At 35.8% G+C, this 22,454-nt stretch overlaps 1 protein-coding gene across 1 annotated transcript in view; it reads left to right on the top strand.

The window, feature by feature from the left end:
* LOC114057739 (lipopolysaccharide-responsive and beige-like anchor protein) overlaps window positions 1–22,454 on the top strand; it is a gene marked incomplete at its 3' end in the record, with an annotated part of 305,157 nt that overhangs the window by 119,552 nt on the left and 163,151 nt on the right. The window contains exon 35 of the mRNA XM_027884383.1: window positions 11,910–11,974. Coding sequence (XP_027740184.1) covers window positions 11,910–11,974 — 65 coding nt within the window. The remainder of the gene's footprint in view (window positions 1–11,909; window positions 11,975–22,454) is intronic.

Raw genomic sequence — 22,454 nt, 5'->3', positions numbered from 1 at the left:
TTCCTCTCTGAGGGTTTCCCTTTGGGTACTGAAAATGTGTATTGACAACTTTCATGCTTGGTATATGCCACTGAGCAGAGTACTTGGAATAATTACAAATGGATTACATGTGCTGTGGATATTTTGCTCCTTGCTTCAGTGAACTGTGTTATACATTCAAAGTGTTTGAAACTGGAGATCAGTTTGGCAGATAACTATCTGAAGTGCAAATCTGATAAGATTGAAATAAATGGAAACAGCTGGGAAACCCTTTTCTTTCAACTGGAGTATGTTGAAATTACATTTAAATTAACTGAATGTATTTTTTTTTCTTTGACTTACGCAGTATGTAGATTTTGTCTCTCTAGAACTAGATTATTGTAATGTAGTCTGTGTGAAACCTCAGCACAATGTAAAACTTGTCTCTTGGAATGCCATTCCTACTTCAATTTTTTGTTGCTTTTTAAATTGTTTGAAAGTTTAATTGGCTGCAATACTTAATCTGTTGAGTTCCATGGAATTGCTTGGAGAGCACCCTAATATGTTTAAAAAGGAGTTTATTTCAAACTCTTATTCTTCTTAATGATCACTAAAGTTCACACTTCACTATACTTAGGATCTGTTTGAACTTTTTTCTTCGATGTCATTGTTGTCTTCAGGAATAATGTGCTTTCTTTGCTGTTAGCATGGCTTACAGATAGGCCATTTAAAATATCTGTGTGTCCATCACTGGCTAAACTTAAAAAAAAAATTAATTTTGATAGACTCATGCAAAAAACAATGTTCCGTGAAATGGATGAATGTATATTGACAGTTTGCTGAGTAGTAGAAATCAAAGAAGTTTATAACTTTGCTTTTACCTTAGGTGTGGAAATAGGTTAGAATGTAATGAGAATAATTTGCCCATACTGCGTGAATAATAAGTGACCTTTCCTTGACTTCATGATGCAATAACCACTTGATAGTTATATCCTGGCAGGTAGTATTCACAGTAGTTAAAGTGTGTGAGCTAGTACTTTGGCTTTACCTCCTTATATCTTTCCATAATACTTAGTCTAGGAGGAGATATTAAAGGTTTACTCGTTCTCCAGTTGGCAGATGAAATCTACGATGTGGGATTTTAAGATGAGCAAAAACTATGATGTGTTACATTTAGTATGAGAAAAACAGAAGAACAGATGGTATATTATACTTTCATTAAATGAGGTTGATGTTTCTGCATATTAGATATAACTAATTGTCAAAGCAATAGTTTAAACGGTTGTTTAGTCTAGGCCTGCTCTAGACCCACTAGAAAATGCCCTCTGCAGTTGAAGCCACTGTACTTTGAAGTGCTCAACAAAAGCAGGTTATGTCAGCTGCAAACTGAAAAAAACTAGTGTGAATGAGCCAGTGGTTTTCCACAACTGCTTTGTGGGAAGTAATTGTGGTTTTGAACAAAAATTAAAAAAATACATCTATATGTAAAAAAGCCAAGATGCTCAAGTACTGTATATTAGAAGGTGTTTAGAGGGATACAAATGGATAGGTGTAGTAAAGCAATGATATTTTTGTGTGGACTGATGTGAAGCTTTGTTTCTTGGGACAAGACACTTGAAGAATTCAACATGATAATGCAAGCTTCGGTTGGAAGAATAAAAGATGGGGCTGAAAACCACAAAACCATTCTTAGAAACAGTTTGCCACACTGGAGTGGGGAGAGATGAACTTCTCTAAGTTCTTATTCTGTGGGGCAAATAAGGATTTTTCCTCTCAGATTTTCTTTCCTTTTTTTTAAAAAAAAAAAAAAAAAAAAAAAAGAAAGTTCAATCTCTAGTGGCCGTTCTACAGACTTTTCAAATAGTATAGGCTCATATAAAGAAAAATTCTCTTATTGAAAATGATTTGCATTTGGTCAGGAATCCAGGACAAGGTGTTGGTGTGAGTTTAATGGAAAACATATCCTCTACAGCTAAAAGTAATAACCTTTAAAGGTGTGTTGCTGGGAATTTGTTTGATTAATGTGTGCATTTTTATGTCTGGGGAGGAGTGTGGATTGTCTAATGTAAATGTGAATCATGGGGGTGTGATAGGGGAATGGGACAACTTCATTTCTATGAATGTACACTGCTGCAGATGTTTAAAACTAAGGGAACATAATTTAGCTACAGAAGCAAGACTTCTCTGAAGAAAAAAGGCATCCTGTTGCTTCACCAGCACACTAGGTCTTAAAAAAACACCACCATTTAAGGTGAGTTTTGTGCAGCGAGAGCACACCCTGTGGCTTGGCAGTCTAGTCAGAAGGATGATACCATGCTGACTTTATAACTAGATCTTTGAACAATATTCTCATGGGTGGTAAATGCAAAACAAAGTAATATCAACTGGCACTTAATTCTGTGAGCTCCCTGCTGATGGGGCTCTGCACTGAAATGGAACTCTTCCTGACAGGAAGTCAGCCGCGAAGTGTGGAGACCTCTGAAAATAAAGTGTGCTTTAATTTGACACCCTGCTGTTTTACAGCTAGTCTGTTTAATTTGAGACTATGAAAAGAGGTTTAGCTGAGGGGAGGGGTATGAGATTATGGAAAGTTCAGTGAGCAGCAATCCTTGTTGCTGATTTAATACTAATTATGAATATGAGAACTTTTTTGTTCATGTTAATAAATGAAATAACGTGTCTCTGTTTCCAAGCAACACTGCTTAAGGAACTCATGATTTGGGGAGAAATGCTGTTTACTTAAAATTCTACCTGGAGAAACTTTGCATAGTGATGCTCTTCAGTTTATTGTTTAACTTTTAGCCTTATTTATATTCATGTGTGCCTTTTTGCGTATTTCTGCAACCGGAAAAATGCCTATCTCATCAGAGTTTGTTGATGACACACTAATCTTCCAATAAATAACTTGTTTCAGTTACTAAAAACTCATAATTAAGATTATGCAGAAATCGTGATACTGAGGTGCATGTCTGTTAAGTATTAGACCCTAGTTCTGAGCCATATTTGATTCAGAAGAATCAGCTGGGTTTTACAGTACTCTTTGAATAGTTCCAAAGACATTTATTTATACTTCTACTTAAAACAGTTATATTTTTCTTTTGGCAAATTTACTTGATGAGTGCAGGGGAGGATTTGCTGTGAAAGGAGCAGAAAATTATTATTTGTCAAGTTTATTCTAGCAACACGTAGGGAAACATGAGAATTAGAGCCCTGTGTTGCAGTGTGTTGTGTATGACGTTTTAGTCTAAAGGAAGACAACAGATGCAGGATGAGGAAGGGAAAGTAGTGTGCAAGGAGAGCATGATGGAAGAGATTCATTAGTTTTTCTACCTTTTTTTTTTTATTATTTGAGCTAGCTTCATTTTCCCTAAATCTTTTAAGAAAAGATCTGCGTTAGGATAGGATTGGCCAAGGGAGTAACAAAGGCCAGGTTTGGACGTCTTGTCTTTTGAGTGAAGAGCTGGGATTGGCTTACATATTTTGGTTTTGTTCCCTCAAAGGTACAATGATGGTGGGAATCTTATTTATTGTTTGCATGCATCATTATGAGAATTTAAATTGAAAGTAAGCTACATTTGGGGAAAGGGGTAGTATAGAATCATTGGATGGCAGAATGGTTTGGGTTGGAAGGGACCTTAAAGATTATCTCATTCCGATCCACCTGCCATACAAAGGGTCTTAGGGTTCCAAAACCAGTGTTCATTGTGTATATTACTGAGTTCTTTACTAACTAAATTCATTTATTTAAAGCTAAAAACTTTGAGCAAGAAGATTGCTGCTATTTGGTGGTGATGATGAATGTTGCTACGGGTGGGATCGGTCCATCACTACCAGTGCAACTGTGCAGCAGTGAGTGTGCTGTGATTTTTTTTGTCCTTAAAATTAGTAGTCTACCTAGAAAGCCAATTTTTTTCCAATCAGCGATTTTACAAAATCTCAAATGGCAATCACAGTTAAGCAAAAAAACAATTAAATCAAGAGTCAGTTGCCTTATATTCTTACTATTCCTCAATTTATTTGCCTTTATTCATAAAAAAAGTGTTGCTGTGTCTGCAACACAATTATTTGGATCTGTTCCCTTTGTTAATCTTGTGCTGTTCCTTTTCCTCACTTTTGTTTTTCTGTCTCATCTCCTTTAATTTACAGCTTCATGCTTTCCATTGCTGCATGTTTACAGAACTGCTTGGTACTTTGTATTCTCTATTAATTTTTAAGATTCCCATTCCTATTGTTTCTGAAGCTGGTCTTTTATCTTGGCTTTGAAAATAGCCGATGGTTAAAGAACCTGAAGAGGAAACTGCAGTGGAAAAGGTTTGCTGCTAGATGAACTCAAACCTGACCCCTAATTTTGTTTCATGAGGAGTCATGGCAACAGCCTGCTAGCGGGAGAGAGAAAGGGAGAAGCTGCCCAGGCAAATTGTTTCCTACGTCAGAAATTGTGGACCTGAAATCATTTAATTTTTCCCCAGTTTTTCCTACTTTTTTGAAACTAGATACAAAAATTAGGTTTGAGTGGTGATGATATGCAGCTTTTATGCTGTGATAGTTATTATTGATATCATTTTTATTTATGCAGACAGTGATATTTTCATAATTTTATGTGAACTTTCAGATTAAGTTATTTAAGTTTTCGTTTATTGCTAAAGAATATTTGGTATCGGCATAAATTACGACAACTGCAACCCATCTCAAGATTTTCTGGCTGTGTGTAATTGTTAAAGATTGTATGTGCTGCAACATTTTATGTGCTGTGTCTTACATGAAACTGTATTTTTTATGAGAGATTTGCATAGTTTGTAGAGAAGACAACAGTTGTCACTTTGAGAATAATCTCATAGCATAAAAGACATTGTCTGACAAGCTGAAGGTTTTTAATGTAGCATTTTTACTGAAGAATCTGGTACTTAAGTATGCAAACTACTCCAGCTCTATATGTGTATAATTTATTTTCAGAATCTGTAAAAACTTACTGTGAGTTGAACTCTCAAGTTTGAAGTATTGAAATTAAACTCTCATTATAGTTTTAGGCATTAACCACTAACAACATAATACTAGTTTATAGGAAGCTCTGTTTACATGGAATAACCCACATGGTTAAACAGCAGGGGAGTCTTCTGCTTTTGGTTAAAAACCTGCTGTTTCTGTATGGCTTATTTACTACTTCTTTAATTCTTAATGTAGTGTGCTGTGGAATTGAGCATGCAAAAGTCAGCAAAGAGTTCTGTTTTCTGCGTCTGGGGTTATTACTTGCTGTACAATAATAAAGGCACTATTTTATTGGGTTAGTTGTAATTAACTTCAGCACTAGGCATTGATATAAATCATTCCTAATCTGTTTTCTTTACATTTTCATTCTTTTAAACTGGTTTAACATAACTTCTTTCTGTCGTCCTTATACATAAGGACTAGGGTTGTAATTGCTTTTTTGAATTAGGCTGTCGGAAGCTCATGTGCATGTTGGTCCAAGAATTGATTAAGGAACACTAATGAATTTCATATAGCACTTCTGAAAGATTTGTAATAAATACTCTAATAACAGTGATCTCTTATAACATTAGAATTCAATACAGCGTTGTCACGCTTTGCAGCTGGGAAAATATGTCCTTTTAAGAAACTTTGATTTGGTTTCATAGTTTAAATAGTAAACAGTTTTGTGGCTATGAACTAAAAAAAGGTCATGTTCCAACTTTTCGCCAGAGTATATTCTATGAAAGTAGCAATTGTTATAATAATCTGTGTTTCCCTGTTTTTTCAGAGGCAAAACTTGTCTTTTTTTTTTTTTTTTTCCTGCTCAGTCTTAGTGTTTGATACCAAGTGACTCTTGTGCCTTTCTGACTGATCTGTCAATACACAAAGTGTACTGCAGCATGTTCAGTAGTTCCTTAATAGCATAGGTTTGAAACAAGAATGTTATTTGTTCTTTTCAGTCACTTTTGCAACACCGAACGTGTTTGTTTCTTGAATTTCTTGTCTTTTTCATGGACAGAGTGCCACAGACGCACAACCTCAGCCCACCTTTATAGTTCATTAGTTAGATATGAGTGTGTTTGGGATATTTTCCCACAACAGCAGGCTTGGTGTTATACCTTCCCTGGAAAAGCTATCTCATCTAGTTCATTTTTACACAACTTTCTCCTAGCAGACTCATTAAAATTTTTAATACAAACCCTTCAGTTGTGTACTGTCACTAGCTGATTTTCTGACAAAAAGCAATGTCTTTTAAACGGAATGCCAGCAGTAAATACTTTTTATTATAACTGAGTGTGTTTGATAGTTTTAAAAGTCTTATAAAAATAATTAGCTCTTTTATATAGTTCTAATGGCAGCCTTGCAAGTTTCCCCTGGAGCAGTCTCTAATGAACAGGCCTTGATTTTTCCAGTTGGGCTTTTAGATTCCCGGAGGACTTGACTTCAGACCTTGAAGGGCAGCAGCTGCCATTTGTCTTAGGGCCGGAGTTGCCAAACAGACAGACCATGTACTAATAGGACACATTTGTACAGCCTGAGTATGTGGAACCCCGATAGAGCCCTAATGATGATCATCTGTTGAGAGCTTGTAGCTGGCCAGGGTTAGAGTAACTTTTATCACCCTTATTGAAATCAAAACCTCTGTATTGATTAGTGAGATAGCTTGGCTTGTTACCTAGATGCAATGTTGAAGCTTTCATAGAGAAACCTTTGTTCAAATTTCAATAAAGCCAAGCCTGTTTGATAAGGTTTTGCCTCTGACAAGGGGTTCGGAATTTTTAGGAGAGTGGTAAATATTTTTGCAAGTTCTCGCTTTGTGTCAGGATTCAGCAACAGTGGTGATGTTCTGTAGAGAAAGGACCATGAATATAATTGTTGAAATTATTTTTTCTCAGTCAGTTTCTGATAGTTCTGTCATTATTTATCTGTGGTCTTAAATTTTTTTTGAACATACAGGTATGTCTGTATGTATACTGGATAACTTTGTTTCAAATGTATTTTTGTGCTAGTCTTACATTAATTTATGTCACATCTTTTCAAAATGTTTCTCTTTCATAATTACTTGGCGTGTGCTAATTTTGATATTAAATTGCTGCATTATTTCTAGGTATGATTTCCCATAATTCCATGTTGGTTTTAATTTTTTTCAATGGTGTTTTGTAGATTAAAATAACTTAAGTAGGCTTCAACCTTTAAAAGTAATTTATGTTTGCAGATATTCTACTTAACATGCAGTCAGACTTTTTTTAATTATGAAGAACCCAGCTGAGATATGATCTACTTTTCGCTCTATGTTCTTTATTGCTGAGTTCATTCAAGCCTGTAGTGGATGTGGTGCTGAGAGAGTGCTGACACCAAGTGCAAACACTGCTGAAAAGTTCTTGATAGTTTACTTTAGGCACTTAAAGATTAGTATATCTCTCTATGAACAAGTTTTTCATGCAGATTTGACCTTTACTCTAGGATATAATATGTCTCTTAGTCATATGTTAACACGTTTTCCCACCCTGCTCCTTAGCGCTCCATTCATAGTTGTCACTACCAAAGTCATCCTTTTCCTTTGTTTCATAGCCAAAATAAATTATTAAAACTCCACCAGCTTTATGGAAAGGATGGATTAGCAAAGAATTTGCTCCTTTTTTTCCCTGCTCGTTAGCGTGTGTTTCAACTGCTAGATACGGTTCTTCATTGTACAATGTGTTAAACTTGTTAGAAGGAAGTTATTTTAAGTTTCTGAGGAAAATGAATTGTTAAGGAGCATGCACGTGTATGTGTCCGTGAATGAAAGTAGTAGTACAGTTTGTTACAGTTGAAAATAGAGCAGTTTTCATATATTGCAGATGTTTTAAACATTCTATTCAAGATCCATGTTTAATTGTTAACCATCAGACCAGTTGGTGGGTTGGTCTTGCAAATGTTTTTATATAGCTTGAAGAATGTGTATTTTGGGGTAATTCATAGGATTGTAGAGTGGTTTGAGTTGGAAGGGACCTTAAAGATCATCTAGGTCCAACCCTCCTGTCATAATTGTTTGAAATGTGATTATATTTTTCTCTAAAATGTACAGGTGAGCAGGAATATGTCCATTTGCTGACTGCAGGCAAGCACTTGAAATTGCAAACCAACAAATATATTAATCAGCAGAATTTTCTTGGCATTTGTTGGAGTGATTACAGCTTAGGTATGGTTATATTGAGTTAGGTAAAGGCTCCTCCTTGCTTGTCGTCTGTCCTGTCTCCAACTACAGACACAAAGAGGTGCTCAAAAAGAAGAAAACAGGCTAAGCAAGTGTAATACTTTTCCAATCTCCGGCTATTTTTTGCTCAGGGTATTTTCTGAATTGGATGGAATTTCTGTGTATTTAAGCAGTATCAATATATTTATTGCCTTTGTGTAAAGAACCACCTGCATTCTTTGTTTTGAAACTTGCTCCTGCTGTCCACTGCTGGTAGAAAAAGCTTTTGGCCAGGCCTGTTTGAGTAAATAAGAGTTTCCTGAAGTGTTAGAACTGAACAAAGATACTCAGACTGAGTAGGAAGCCAACAACAAATGGAAAAGAAAAATAAATAGATGTGACACTGGAAAAATCAAGTTCAAGGCAGAAATTTTTAGGAACCTTCACTTATCTAATGATGCCATATGATTAGAGAAATACCTTATTTTTAAGAAAGGAAGTACGAGGACTGAGTAATATAAAACACTTTTTAAATGCATCTGAAGACTGAATTAACTACACACACATGTAACTGCAATGAAATAAACTGGGATGTATGATTACTAAAGACTATTTGCTAGACTAATCTCGTTGTTAGTTATGGTCTAATGCATTTAGTTGGTGTTTGTATTTCCTAGAAAAAAGTAAATGTAGTAATTTATGAGTTTTATTAGAGCACTTGGTGCTGTCATATGAGTGATCATTAGTTGGAGTTAATTAAAAAAACCCACTGTAAAATAGATTAAAAACCCCAACATGATTCAAATGGGACAACAGGTCATGATATCAACCTTGAGGGAGATTATTAGTTTCTGAAAGGAGGGGTTTAAGACCACTACTGTTTAATGTTTTCATTTAATGACCCTTGTGCGAGCAGTAAGAATGTGTTAATGAAACTTGTTGATGATATGAAATTAAAGCTATAGAGAACTGGGATATAATTTTGCTTATGACAGAGTTGTATATAAAGGAAATATAATATGTTATCCTATACGAAATTAGAATTCAGATTAATTTTGAAGCCCCATTTCAGGAAAGGATATAGTACTTGCATTTTGTCTAGAGTACTTAGGGAGTTGTTCATAGTTCCTATTAAGGAAATAGGTGAAACATTAGCAATAAGTTAGGAAATCTCCTTATCAGGCATAGTATTTGAATAAAATGTGCTTGCTTTGTGGTAATGGTTATTTTTCACTGTAGCTATTTGTGATAGTGTTTAGTGCTTCTGGTTTTTTCCCTGCTTCACTATTGAGCGTACAGTGACCAAAAGCATAAAAATTAGATTATGTCTCTCAGTTACTAAACATTTATAGCCATAGGAAATGCTGGTCAATTAAGTACAGCTTAGAACAGGTATGAAATTATTGACTTTGTTGATCTTCCCTTACAGTCCTTCCTTAGGAAAGTGCTGAAATGTGTTTTGTAGTTATTTAGTTGCATTAGTGGTTGAGTTTGAAGCTTTTAATGTGTTTTTTCCCTAATACTTTTGGGAGATGGATAACTAAGATGTTGATATAATAATGCAATATGCAGACTGAGTGTAATTGTTTGAGAGTGAGCATATGCTGTGGGGAAATACTGAATGGATCATGAAAGATGAAGACCATTAGTCTTTTCTTTCAACTATTAAAATTAGCTTTAGGGTGTGTTCAACTGTGAGTTATGAAATTGTTTAGACTAACACCTTCTTTGATGATGTCTGATATAGAGAAAAATGCTGAAAAGTATCATTATAAATGCACTTTCTTTTCACTTTTGGCAGCCTCCATCTTCACCAATTAAATTTTCAAGTGTTATTGTGAGTTCTTTAAAGAGCAGAACAGCAGATGGACAGTGTCAGAAGAGGAAAAATTATTCCGCTTTTCTTGAGTTTTCTCACATTTAAACTCACATAATAGTTTGTTATCATCATATGAAACTAAATATTTGGAAACTGATAATACAGTGAAAAAACTCTTACAGGGAGTACTTGCATATGTTATTTTGTGGAGAATATTAGAAGTTAAAAGACTTTTTTTTTCATTTGAATAACTGCTTCTTAAAGCCACTTCAGGCATCTTCCAGGCTAACTTGAAGTCATGCAGTGGGGACCATGAGAAGGTAAAAGGGCAGAACTGGGGGAAGGATGGTGGAGGAAATGTTGGTAAGACATATGTAGCAATAAGGACCAGTGGTGCTTCTTGATGTAACCTCAAAAAAAAAAAAAACCCAACCCCCCATATGTGAAACAGAACTTAGCTGGTGCTTAGAATGCTGACTTTTTATTAATGCATGTAAATAAACTAGTTACATGAAAAGCAGTCACAAAGTCTAATTATTCTACTCTTAAATCTGACAACTTGAAAATCGTACTACATTGTTGCAGCTTAAACATGGTAAAACAATGTGTTGGGCCTGGAACACATCAAGCCTCGAGAGATCAGTTACAATCATTCCCCTGCGTTTCAAATTTGGAAATCTTCCTTGGGTGGGACGGGTGGACAGGATTTAAGTTGTACATAAACAACATTGTTCTAGTGGCTTGTGTGTGTGTGGCTTTTGTTTTGAGCAGTCCTTTGTGTCACTGACTGACACAAAGTGATTCTGCAACGCTGAGCACCAAAATCCTGCTATGATGCTGCATATTAAAACCTTCTACTTTCAGAAATCTGAAACTTGAAGTCTGACATATTTGCAGTTTTGTACTTTTTGCCTACCTTGGAGCTGATGAGGTTTTTGAAAAGAACCATAGTGGTGGAAGTACTGATGTAGGTAATCATTAGGATTGTTATTTCATACAACAAAGACTAAAAAGTCAAGGAAGCTGCACGTGAAACTTGACTCTCTGTCTGCTGCAGAATCAGTCTTTTGTATTAGATTATAAGAGTTGTAGAATTTAAATTGAGAGCTGTATTTCTCCTGGTCTGTTCAAATGCCTCTACATTTGCACCAAAATATAAGGTTTACACATTTACTACCCTAATTTCTAGCTCGGTCAACTTGTTACTTGGTTGAGGACAAAAAATCTACTCTGTGTTTTTGTTAACCAGTTCTCCGCAGCTTTCAAGTGAGGGAAACAAGCCCCAGTGACAGGTCATCTGGGTTGGTTGCTTTCCACTGTGTCTGTTATGGGGGCCAGGCAAAACCCACCTACGTGTTTAAGAGGTGTAGAATTTTGCTGTAATTCAGAGTTCAACTGTGTTTAAGGAATGTGCCGCGCGTGTGTCTGCCACTACCATCATTTCAGTGTGTCAAAAAATATGTTAAATTTTTTTGAAACAGACTTGTGTGTTAATGGTGCAATATTTGGATTGTTAACAGATTTTTTTTTTTTTTAGTAGAGGTGGCTGTGGAATGCTGGAGTGAGGATTGTTTTCAGCAAATATGCTAACTAGATTTCAAGCTATAAGAGAAACTTGTGTCTAACGAATGAACCTTGAATTAATATAAAACAGTTTCTAGCATTGTCAGGATTCAGTAAGGCAAAAACCATCAGTGAACCAGGCTAAGTTCAGAATTATCACATGGCATAGCAAAAGAAAATGATGGAGTCCTTTGTGGGATGTTTTTGTATTTTCTTCTCCCCTCAACAGAATATGACCTTGAGTAAACAATCCTGTCCTGTTCCTTCATGCCTCCCTGATTAGCACACAATTAATGTCTTGGATGTTTGCTAATGCTGGTGTAAGTTGCTAAAACTGAAAAAGTGTGTAATTTTTATTGCTGAAAATGTCTCTTCTTAGTTTTATTTTCATACAGCTATAGTTTTCTCTCCTTTTTTCCCCCACAGGAGTGGCAAAACTCTATACAGAAGAATGCTGGCCTTGCCTTTATTGAGCTTGTCAATGAAGGAAGGTAAGTCACAATATTCGATAGCATCTCTCTCTTAGCCTTCAGGAAGTTGTGTGGCTTGAAATTTTTTTAAAATAGTTTTTCTTTTTCCTATTTGTGTCATTTTCTTTAAGTTTCACGAACATGATTTCATATTCTTTAGTACTTTGGTTCCATTCTGTGCATGGGATTTTGCAGAATCTGTGTGCTCTTTAGTGTCATTAAATATTTTGCTTATCTGTGTGTAATGGATTTTCTTTCTTCCTGTCCTTGTGTACTGTTTAATGTTGAAACTATAATTTGTATTCAGCTAATCTCTTGAGAAAGGGAATTGATATTTGAGAGACATTATAGCTAGGAATGGTAAGATAAGCCTCTGTCTCAAAAATTAGTTTCCAGTTTGCTCATTTATTTCCGATCTACCTCATAAAATAGAAAGGAAGAGAGTCCCTTTAAGGAAAAAAAAAATCTGTTAATATTGCCAATTAATTTTATGTTCTATCCGTAGCTTTATATGTATATTATTGGAACTTACAGAAAATGACAGAGCAGGTGATGAGGCCATGCTCTTTGACTTGTAGGGACTATTCAGAACCATCAGTATTTTCTTCAGTAGGAATTGAATGTTGAGGCAGACAAGAGCAATATTTACTTTTTTTCTAAAGGACTTTTTTTAACGTGTCTTAATGAATTAGCTAAGGAGTGCTACAAGAAAAGCCATTTCTTTAAACTTAAGTTCTGTTAGTAACTTCAGCTCATAAGAATCCCCACAGAATATTTTACATGACTAGAACAGCTACTGAATTAAAAGCAAAATCATTTATCACTTAAATTAATATGCTATATAAATATCTTTTTGTCACTGTAGCAAAGGGAAAAATGGCTATTTGAGAATTTTTCTTTTAAAATGTGTAGATGTTCTCGAGATACATAAAAATAATGGCCATTTTGATGGTTACGTTTTAGTTTATGGGAAACACCATTCTCAGACAGAAAAAACATTTTGCTACTAGTCTTGATCCCCAGGGCCAAGGTAAAGTAACAAGGGTGTTCAGTTACAGTGTTAAGATCTAGCCTATAGTTGTTTCCTATTATGTGAGGCTGACCTGTCTTGACCTTACTTACAAAATGCCTGCTATAAATTTGGCCCTTGATTAATGTTTTATTAGCATAGATAACATAGAGATCCCACACACATGTAAACCACAATGTAAGGTTCGTCTGTGTAAGATGATTATCGTGAACAAATCAGTTGCTGAGACTGAGCTGTAAGGAGCAGTTACCTGGTAGCTATTCACTCGTCCAGGTCAGGCTTTCAGAGAGCATTCTATCAGTAAACTGCTTGGAATTGACTGTTTTCTCTTCAAAACCTGCAGTGCCCATCACAGACAGATGGAATCACTCCCCCACCTCCATAAACAACATCAATAACGTATAGTCTGGCCTGAGCAGAGTGGTTGTCTCGGGGACAAATGATCCCTTGAAGACTGAAAAGTGTGGTTTTGGTTAGAAGAAAATGTCTAAGTAATTGTTACTTCATTTCTGACTTGTAGCAGAGTTGTGTTTTGTAGTGGTGTGTTTTGTTTTTTGGCCTTTTTTTTTTTTTTTTTTTTAAAGTGGGAACATAACTTTCATTAGGGTGAAGAGAAGAGGGGATTAATTTCTTAAAAATAGCTCCTCTTATCTGTCTCCATTTTCCTCCATTGCCGTTTATAGGAGCCTTTAATGTTATTGCTGAATCGGTCATTGCAGTGTTTTGTGGCTTTTTAGCATTTACTAGAATGAAACTATTATCCCTCATATGGCAGGAACTGTATTCTGTATTTCTTCTCTTTATGCAGTTTTATTTTCCATGGGCGTAAACTAAGACTAAAACACTTCCGGCCTTGGATTTTATTTTATTTGCTATTTTTTCTGTATTTTTGCCATAACATTATAATCTTAAAAACTCCAGAAGCTGAAGTCTTTTAATTAAAACTTGAGAAAATAGATACCCATTCAGACTTTAGCTACATAGTTGTATAATAAAAGCTGAATTTTAAGTCATTAAGCACACAAGAAAAGAAGAGAAGGTTGTACAAAGGATGGAACTGGTTCAGCAAGTAAGGAAAGATGTCTGTATTGTACCATGGAATGAGAACTGGAATAAATAAAATAAAACTAAGGACTGGAAGAACTGTCTAGAATTTGTGGAATCACAGAATTTCTGTTGTCTGCTGCCTTGGTGGAGAAAATCTTGCTCATCCTATAACCTTTGTAAACCACGGATTTGTTCCTGATACTTATTACTAGTTTTTTGGATTAGCAATGCCAGAGGATATTCCAGTGTGGGATGTGTTCTATTGGTTTTGTTTATCAGGCAAATAAGATGACTGAAGAAATCTTTCTTGAAGACGTCTGGAAGAGGAGATATAAATCTCTTCCTATACTTGCTTTCAAATATATATTTTTTTTTGTTTTTTTTATGTGAAACGTATGAATGTACCTCTCTCTCTCACAGCGGTTGAAAGTTTTATGTTTAGGCTTGCCGTGTTTTGGCTGGGATTCCCTGGGCAGAAATATGTGCAGAAAGTTTTTCCCTGGGACTCAGAAGGTCTCCAGTGTGTGTGCTGCGTTCAGAATGTGGTTGTCTGAATTTTGTCGTGTTCACAAGTAACTGATGTGTTACACACACAGCTGCTCGCAGGCTTTCCAGGTGTATCACATCCACTTCACGTTTATAGCAGAATTGATTGGTTTGTGCCCAGTGAAATTTTGAATCTTGAACTGAAAAAAACCTCTCTAAACAGGAGGTTTTTTCTATGGAAATACAGAACTGTAAACTGAAACACACAACTGAAGTCCTGAAGGACAGTTTACAAGCTTAGTTAAAAGGAAAAAACCCGCATAGGAAACCAGGAAGCTACAGAATATAAGTGAAAAGGTAGAGGAGCAGGTATGGGAGAATAACTTCTTTCTGTGCTGAAAAAGAAACATCAGTGTCAGTACATTGCTACACTGAACATTAATCTGTTTTTAATAAAAAAGAGTAAGTATTGTTCGCTATTATTGTAATGTCTGGGAACACTGTTAATGCTCTTTGAAACCTTGTTAAAAAGGTGCCTGTACCCACGGCTTCTCCACGTACTGAACCATCTGTGCAGCAGAAGGATAGGTTGCAAAATGTTTTCCTTAGCCTGCTGAACTTCTGTCAGTCTAGATTTCATTCTTTGTGCTTGCCTTTCACCTTCAGGTCCTCCCTTTAGGGAGAGTCTGTTTTGGAACCTGAACCTGAGAGCTTACTGATGAGGGAATTTGTTCACCAGAACCATCCCTTAGGTGTGATCTAGTTCACTGTCATGGCCAGGAGACTTCAGAGGTGTCCAGATTGATTCCTTCTTTTCACCCTGGAATTAATTATGTCTCCTCCTTATGCACAAGATGGTCAAGCTATTACTTATGAACTTAAAAAAAACCCAAACAAACAGCTTCGTTTTATTTCCTTGCAGGTACAAATGTCTCTTTTGTTAGACTCTTATTTTCTCTACTTGACTAGTTAGCAAACAACTCCTTTGCTCTGTGAAGGTTAAAACTCTCTCCTGTCGCTTTGATTCATTAGCACACTTTAGTGTGAAGCATCTCTTATGCTGGACCTTGTTTTCTGTATCAGTCAGGGCACTAACAAACGTACTCGAGCTGGAGACTAGGCATGACAGTTATTATCCCCTTTGGGGTGATAATGGGTTTGGCATGGCAGGGGTTGAGGGATCAGTCTCCTAAGCATGCTGCAGCAATTATTCTTTCCAATTTGCAGTTCAATAGACTCTTGAAGATGCTTAATTTTAATTTTCTCAAGCATAGTTTTCTTGACCATCCAAAGAATTGCAGACTAGTGTTCTATACATACATGTTTATCCACTTGTAAATGAATATTCACACAACAGTTGCTTTGAAAAAATATCACATAATGTTTGGTGGAAAGATAACCTCATTAAACCAGCACAATCTATGTTTAATTTCTTCTTCTTTGCTTTTTCAAATCCTTATCCAAACCAAGCAACCCAAAACTCACAAGTGTATCCTGGAATTCACATGTGTATCCTGGAGAGGCAAAACTAATGAAATGTGTCATTCTGTAGCTTTTTCTTATTGCTACATTCTCTGTTGTCTGATGAGGAATTAAATCTGATCAGAGTTTTCCCCTCCATATCAGGAGAGTTTCTAATGTGTCTTTTGGTGTAGTTGAAAATGGGGTGGGTTGGTTGGTTAGTTTTTTTTCATTTGGTTTTTCCCAAAAGGATACTTGCAAGGATTTTTGTGCTCTGTTGGATTTAAAATTATTATTTTTTGAGAAACCGTAGCCTTCTATTAAAAATAATTGTTGTCATTATCCAATTAATTCAACATTTTTTGAGAGAAGAAGGAAGGCAGACAGCATGCAAGTTTAACATCTTTAGCAAGTAAAAAATTCCACCAGCCAAGCAAAAAAAGGTCCCAAACCTCTCCAAATGTAACTGGTATTTTTCTCTCGATACATAACATCTAGCAGTATAAAATCTGGAATGCTGTAATCATCTATATTTCTATAGCTTTTCTTTTTAAAAACTGTACTAAGAAAATTTCAACATATGTCACCTGCTGTTCCTTGTCTTAAATTGTATGTATTGCTTTTGACTGATCATATATGCAAATATTTTTAATATTGAAATTCTTGGCAATCAAACTAGTTGGCCAATTACTTGGACTCCTTCCGAAGAGAAAATAGGGGACAGATGTCGACTGCCCCACTTGATTGTCTTTCACTTGCAGCACTGTGGTCACTCTCAAGGAATGAGTGTTAGAGTGTGTGTTGCCATAGGAGCAACTCCTGTGATGGAAAATAGTTGGAAAAATACAGCTACTAATGAAAAAATGGATGATAACTGACAGACTTGGTGCATAATTGACCAGAAAAGGCTCAGGAAAAAAAAAAAAGGTAAATGCAGTCACGTCCAAACCAGTCTGCTCCCCCCTCTTGCTGCAGCCTCCTTGTCCTGAGATTCTGATAACACAGAACCTGCACCATGGTCTTGATTTGTAAGATAAAAAAAAAAAAGCGTTTTCCACAATTCCTATTTGTTTTTAACAACCCATTCTGTTAAAGTGGTGAGTTTTGTAAGAGAGAGTTTTGGTGATTTCTGAGTTTTTATGTTATTAGCAGGAGAGGCTTTGTTTATGTGTGAGTTTGAACTAGGGAAGACTATTAGGCTAGACTTCAAAAAAACATTTGAAATGTGGTGAAAATTAGAGATCGTAGCCTTGATAAGTTTCCAAGGTGGATAACTTGACTTGAGGTGGGGTTATTGACACTACATGATTTTTCTGTGTGTGTTTACTAAGTATACTGTGACATGCACAACAACTTTTAAAACAGTTTCTTTATTTCACCGAGTGTTGATTATCTGTGCTTGGATTTAAATTGCATCGTTTTGAGTAACTGGTTCTCTGCTGCAATTTAATGAGTAAATAGAAGCTTTTTGGGGAGAACTATGTCTTAATTAAAATTTAATGTAAACTTTTATTCTTGGAAATAGTAACTTTGGAGGGTTGTGTGTGACAAAGGTAGGTTTTGCTTGTGAGAATACATAATTAATTTGCTGGGTCTATGAAAAAGGAAATTCATAAAACACTTTTGAGTCCCTGGGAATTCTAGAATTTTTTTTTTAATGCAAAAAGTTTTTGGTAACATCTGCTTTAAAAAAAATAAACAAATGCAAGAGTAGCAAGATGGTATTTATGCTGCGTTCCTGTGTGTACACATGTATTGTACTATTGCTATCTGATGGTACATTTTCAGAAATCATCCTCTGCAGTGTCTCTCGGAATGTGAACACTACAGTTTTCAGTAGGCTCTGGCATGTCCTAAGACTTTGCTTTTCCCCCCTCCTCTCTTCTATTTTAAGGGGATAAATGTGTTCAAACTTCAGTCTTTAGGACCTTATGGACTTAGCTTAGTATTTTTGAGCACTGAATAGCAAATCTGTAAAGTATCTGTGTTCCACAAAGCAATTTTAAAACTTCCTTGCATCGGTACTTCCAACACTTTGCACATTGAACAGTCAGATCCCATAAAAGATCCCATAAAGTGTGTATCCATGCAGAACATATCTCCTTTTGAAGTTAGAGGATTTCTTATGTGGTGTGTTTATGAGGAGTGCAAGTAGGAAATCTTACCTCTCCTGCCTGTCTCAGGGTTTGCTATGGCAGTGTTTGGAACATACACAATCTCTCCCTGTAGTACTTCATGATAGATTCATGCCTAAATAGTGGTTGTAAATGTCACCTACTGTAAAACTTTTTTCATACTTTGACTAAAATTGATAATTGTTGGACATCAGTAATGCTAACCCAGAATTTCTCAACCTCTCGCTTGCTTTTGCTTGCATGTGTTTTTCTGTTCCATTTTTCCCCTCTTGTACCTCCTCCTTTTTACCTGATGTAAGGAGAAGCTTGACTTTTTACTTGATCATCATTCAGGAGCTAGAAATCAGAGAAAGAGTTCTACCTCTGAATCTCATGGTTTTCTCTTCCAGCATAACAATGAAAATCAGTCTGTCTCATGTATTTGTCTGGGACTCCTTTTCTCAGTGGTTTAGCACTTCATTCCTGACCCAGCAAAGTATGCAAGTATATATTTAATTTCCAGCATGGAATTCGTTCCCTTGCTTGTTTTTACTAGGCTCATCTTTTCAAAGTTAATCACATGTTTTTAAATATTTTAGTCTGCAAAGAAAGTGCTTAGACAAAGGAATAAAAGTCTGTCTGAGACGTGGAATCTGGTGTGCACTGAAAGCAGACGAGTAGACTTGTTATCCAGAGTCTTTAAAATCGTGGCTATTTCATGTCTAATTTCTACAAAACATGTCCATCCACAGTCTTTTCATGTTAAGAAAAAACCATCCTAACTCAATAGTGTCATTAATAAAAACAAACAAGAAGGGAATCTGTCAGGGAAAGTGGAGTGTAAATCGCCACTTTCAGCAGTATTTTCGTGTTTAATAACTGAAAAAAGCGCAGATATGTGAGATAGTTTTATAAGGGAAGGATGGTCCATGGGTCTCTATGGAGAGATTATAAAGGAAGAAGGAAATTATTAGACTTCGAGGTTTTGTTTCAGCTTGGGTGTGCATACTTTGAAAGAGAGAAGAAATTCAATTAATCTGCCTGTTTACTCAGTGAAAGGAAAAGATGTCCTTTTGCTGTAGAAAAAAGGTATTTGAAGATGTTTTAGGTAGAATTTTTATTTGACAGAAGAAAAACTAATGTGATTGAGTTGCGGGGAAAAACGTCAGTATAAAAGAGGACAAGAAATATTTATGATTGAGGATTTTTGGTTTATCTGTTTTGTTATTTTAATTGACACAAATTACCTTATTATAGAACTTCTTTATGGGAGAATATGCTGTAAAGTATCTTTTTTCTGGAGTGAGTTGCCCAGAAAAGTTGTGGATGCCCCATCCGTAGAAATGTCCAAGCCCAGGTTGGATGGGGGTCTGAGCAACCTGATCCAGTGGAAATTGTCCTTGCCCACACCAGGGAGTTGGAATTGGGTGATCTTTTAATAAGGTTTGTTCCAACCCAAATCATTCCATGATTCTATGATCTTCAAACCTTTAAAAAAAAAAAAAAAAAAAAAGTAAAGGTATGCTGTAAAAAAAAAAATTTTTTTTATTTAAAGTGCAGAAAAAGTGAAAGGTATGCTGTAGCTCAAACAGAAAGTACAGACTTGATGGAGGAAATTAAACTATTTTGAGGAAGACATTAATGATCTGTGCAGGAGGCCAGAGCAGGAACCAGAAAGGACCATTATGATCCTTTAAAACATGAAGTGCACTTATTGTCTTAGGAAAATCAGATGTTTCTAAACTTTTTCTTAAGAAGAAAGCATTTGTCACTGAAAATCACCTGATCTAGGTAATACAGTTTATAGCCTCTCCCATATGTACAAAATGTGTTGTATGTAGTTTGGAGTTGTTGCTTCAGCATTGGTCTGCTTGGCTACGAACAGTTGTTTCTATTGAAAGCAGAGAACTTTCTGTTCAACATTTTGTTTGCCTTTTCCATGAAAGTAGCAGCTGCCAAGGTTCCCAAAATTAGTGTTTAGCAGGTGATTAAAACTTCATTTTAGACATATATATATGTGTTCATTTATTCAGGTGCTGTGAGCTCAATATTGGCCTTTGATTTTTAATGATGGCTATAGACTCCTCTCTTATATTGTGCCATCATTACATTTATATATAGATACATATTTAGTTTGCAAAGTCCCACACTTAGGGGTGATTTCGAAATAGAAATCTGAGTGGTATGCAGTGTATGTGGATACTGTTTTCATAAATAAAATCCAAACTGCCCTAGGTGATGATACAACTTGAATTGTTTGTTGTAAGAAAGTTAATCTAAGCATATGCAGTGTTTGGACAAGGTGACTGAAAAAAGAAGATTAAAATTTAAAGTTCTTGAAAGTAAATAATGAACACAGTAAATAATGGCGTATGGTATAAACCAGGATGATATTTCATATAGACTTCAATTATGTGAGTAAATAATTTTTATCATTGTCTCATGACAACCTTTCATTCCTGCATTTGGGAACTGATGAGGACAGAAGTAATAGTATAGTAATATGAATCATTTACCTTTCTCTGAAGTAGTTATTTATGCTAAGCTCCAACAATTCCTTAGTTGTAAGCTGTAAGAATTCTTGGTTGCCAGAAGGAAAAGTTCAGCTAGGATTTATCTGCAAAATCATGTCTCAGTTTTATCTAGCTGACCTATTTTTGTATGGAATATCATAGAGAAAATGAGGAAAGCATTAGCAGGGATTAGCAGGGAGAGGTGGGAATGAAAGAAGTGACAACTGATCCATAAGAGGCAAAGCTCTTTCTGATACTTAGAAGCTCTTTGTTTTCACCAGATACGCTCCTAGTCTGTTTTGAGAACGCTGTTCCTGTGTGAGGGAATGTAGTTCTGTGCTTTGGAGCATGTCCATCATCTCTGCAAATGCACAGCTAGTGCCATTATACAGTCACTAAGGTGCTGGGCCAACACTGGTTACATTTAGTAGATAAAAAGGAAAATCCATGCAGTAAAGTGTTAAAACAATTATTATATAGGGTGCTTCTTGAGCAGATGGGGAAAAAAAAGTGGGACTTACAGAGGATAATGATTGTTAGATTAAAAGTAGACACCCTTTAGAGGATGACTAGTATTTTTCAAAGTCTGATCAGGTTAGCAGAAGATGTTGGTATTGACAAACTCAGTGAAAAAAATGGAATATTGTCCAACTGTGTTACATGTAAATGGTAATACAGGAGTATTTATGGTCCCCATGCATTTTTTAGTTGGTTCTTACTTTAATAAGTACATGTTTATTTAAAAGCTGCTGTGTGAGATCTAATTGTGCTACCGGGGATCCTGGAGAAAGAGTCAAGTGCCTGGAATCTGCTCAGACTATGAAATTGGTCATGCAGAATTTCTTGTTGCTGTTTTTTTAGTACACCTCTATTTTAACTGAACATCATTGTAAATAGTAGAGACAGAGGTTTGGGGTTTCTTTTTATCAGTGTATGAACAGTGCCTTCTTACCTAGTTTATTTTCCCAAGTTTTTTATGTCATGAGAAGTTATGATATTGAATTTACATTATTGCAGCAATGCTGGTTCTGCAAGTCTATGAAAGTAAAGTTTGTCACTCATGCACGCAGATAAATTGGCAGAATTGCATCTTTGTTGATCAACAGCTATTTCCATTCTAAAAAGTTATTAAAATAGAAAAAAATAAAATAATTATGATACGGTTTTAAAATAGAGACTTCTCTTGTACAAGCCTCCCCGAACAGAAGGTGAAGTTGTGCTCCAAATAGTGAGTTATTGCATATTTCTTTTTTCAAAAGTTCATCCATGGGGAGACAGTAATCCACCAGTTTGGCTGGTTCATGAGCTCATAGCCTCACGAGGCTGTTGTGCTGCAGTTTTCCAAGCCTTGTAATGAGAGAGACAGTGAACAAATGTGTTGTTCTGCCTCTGGATTTCTTCTCATGGGAGTAGGTTGTGACCTGCAAGTCTGCTGCAAGTGTGGAATTCTGAATGGCATTGGAAAAGAGAGAGCTGAGCATTGATGATCATACTTTCAAATATACAGTCAGAGACAGGTAGAGCCTTGTTTCAGATAAATTAGTTATTGGGAATAGAACTAACATTGTCTGCATTAGAAGGCATCCTGCATAATAAATCTTATAAAGACGGGCTCTCATTAGACTCTGAACTTGTTGAAATGTACTTTACCTCGTGTGTGCAAGGCAAACAGATGATCTTATGTTCTGCTATTCTTTTTATGTAATTGAAAACCTTAAGACAAAAAGTTTTAGTAAGAGATGTATGTGAGAACTAATTAGTAGAACATGTAATGGATTTATCTGCTACATCTTTTGAGTGATCCTATGGAAATGTGCACCTCCTAAAAACAGTGTTGCTCCTGTATAGAC

Source organism: Empidonax traillii, unplaced genomic scaffold (genome assembly GCF_003031625.1).
Source record: "Empidonax traillii isolate 1590-97213 ecotype Southwest subspecies unplaced genomic scaffold, ASM303162v1 scaffold144:size1428860, whole genome shotgun sequence".
NCBI classification, from domain to species: domain Eukaryota; kingdom Metazoa; phylum Chordata; class Aves; order Passeriformes; family Tyrannidae; genus Empidonax; species Empidonax traillii.
Note: the sequence above shows the minus strand (reverse complement) of the source record. Positions and strands in the feature narration are given on the sequence as shown.